At 68.1% G+C, this 216-nt stretch overlaps 1 protein-coding gene across 1 annotated transcript in view; it reads left to right on the top strand.

Annotated features, from left to right (window-relative positions):
• LOC115949024 (major prion protein homolog) overlaps positions 1-216 on the top strand; it is a 6,608-nt gene that overhangs the window by 4,761 nt on the left and 1,631 nt on the right. The window contains 1 exon segment of the mRNA XM_031065159.1: positions 3-216. This exon segment is cut by the window's right edge and continues 3 nt beyond it. Within this exon segment, the coding sequence (XP_030921019.1) occupies positions 3-216 (214 nt within the window).

Here is a 216-nt window from a genome sequence, read left to right on the forward strand (position 1 = left end):
AGGTCTCCTACCGCGACTACCGCGCCCAGCGCGGCGGCCCCGTGCCCCAGGACGTGTTCGTGGCCGACTGCTTCAACATCACCGTCACCGAGCACAACATCGGCCCCGCCGCCAGGAAGGGCAACGCCTCGGACGCCCTCAACCAGACGGAGGCGGAGCTGGAGACGCGCGTGGTGACCAAGGTGATCCGCGAGATGTGCATCCAGCAGTACCAGG

The sequence above is a fragment of the Geospiza fortis genome, unplaced genomic scaffold, assembly GCF_000277835.1.
Source record: "Geospiza fortis unplaced genomic scaffold, GeoFor_1.0 scaffold777, whole genome shotgun sequence".
Classification (NCBI taxonomy): Eukaryota; Metazoa; Chordata; class Aves; order Passeriformes; family Thraupidae; genus Geospiza; species Geospiza fortis.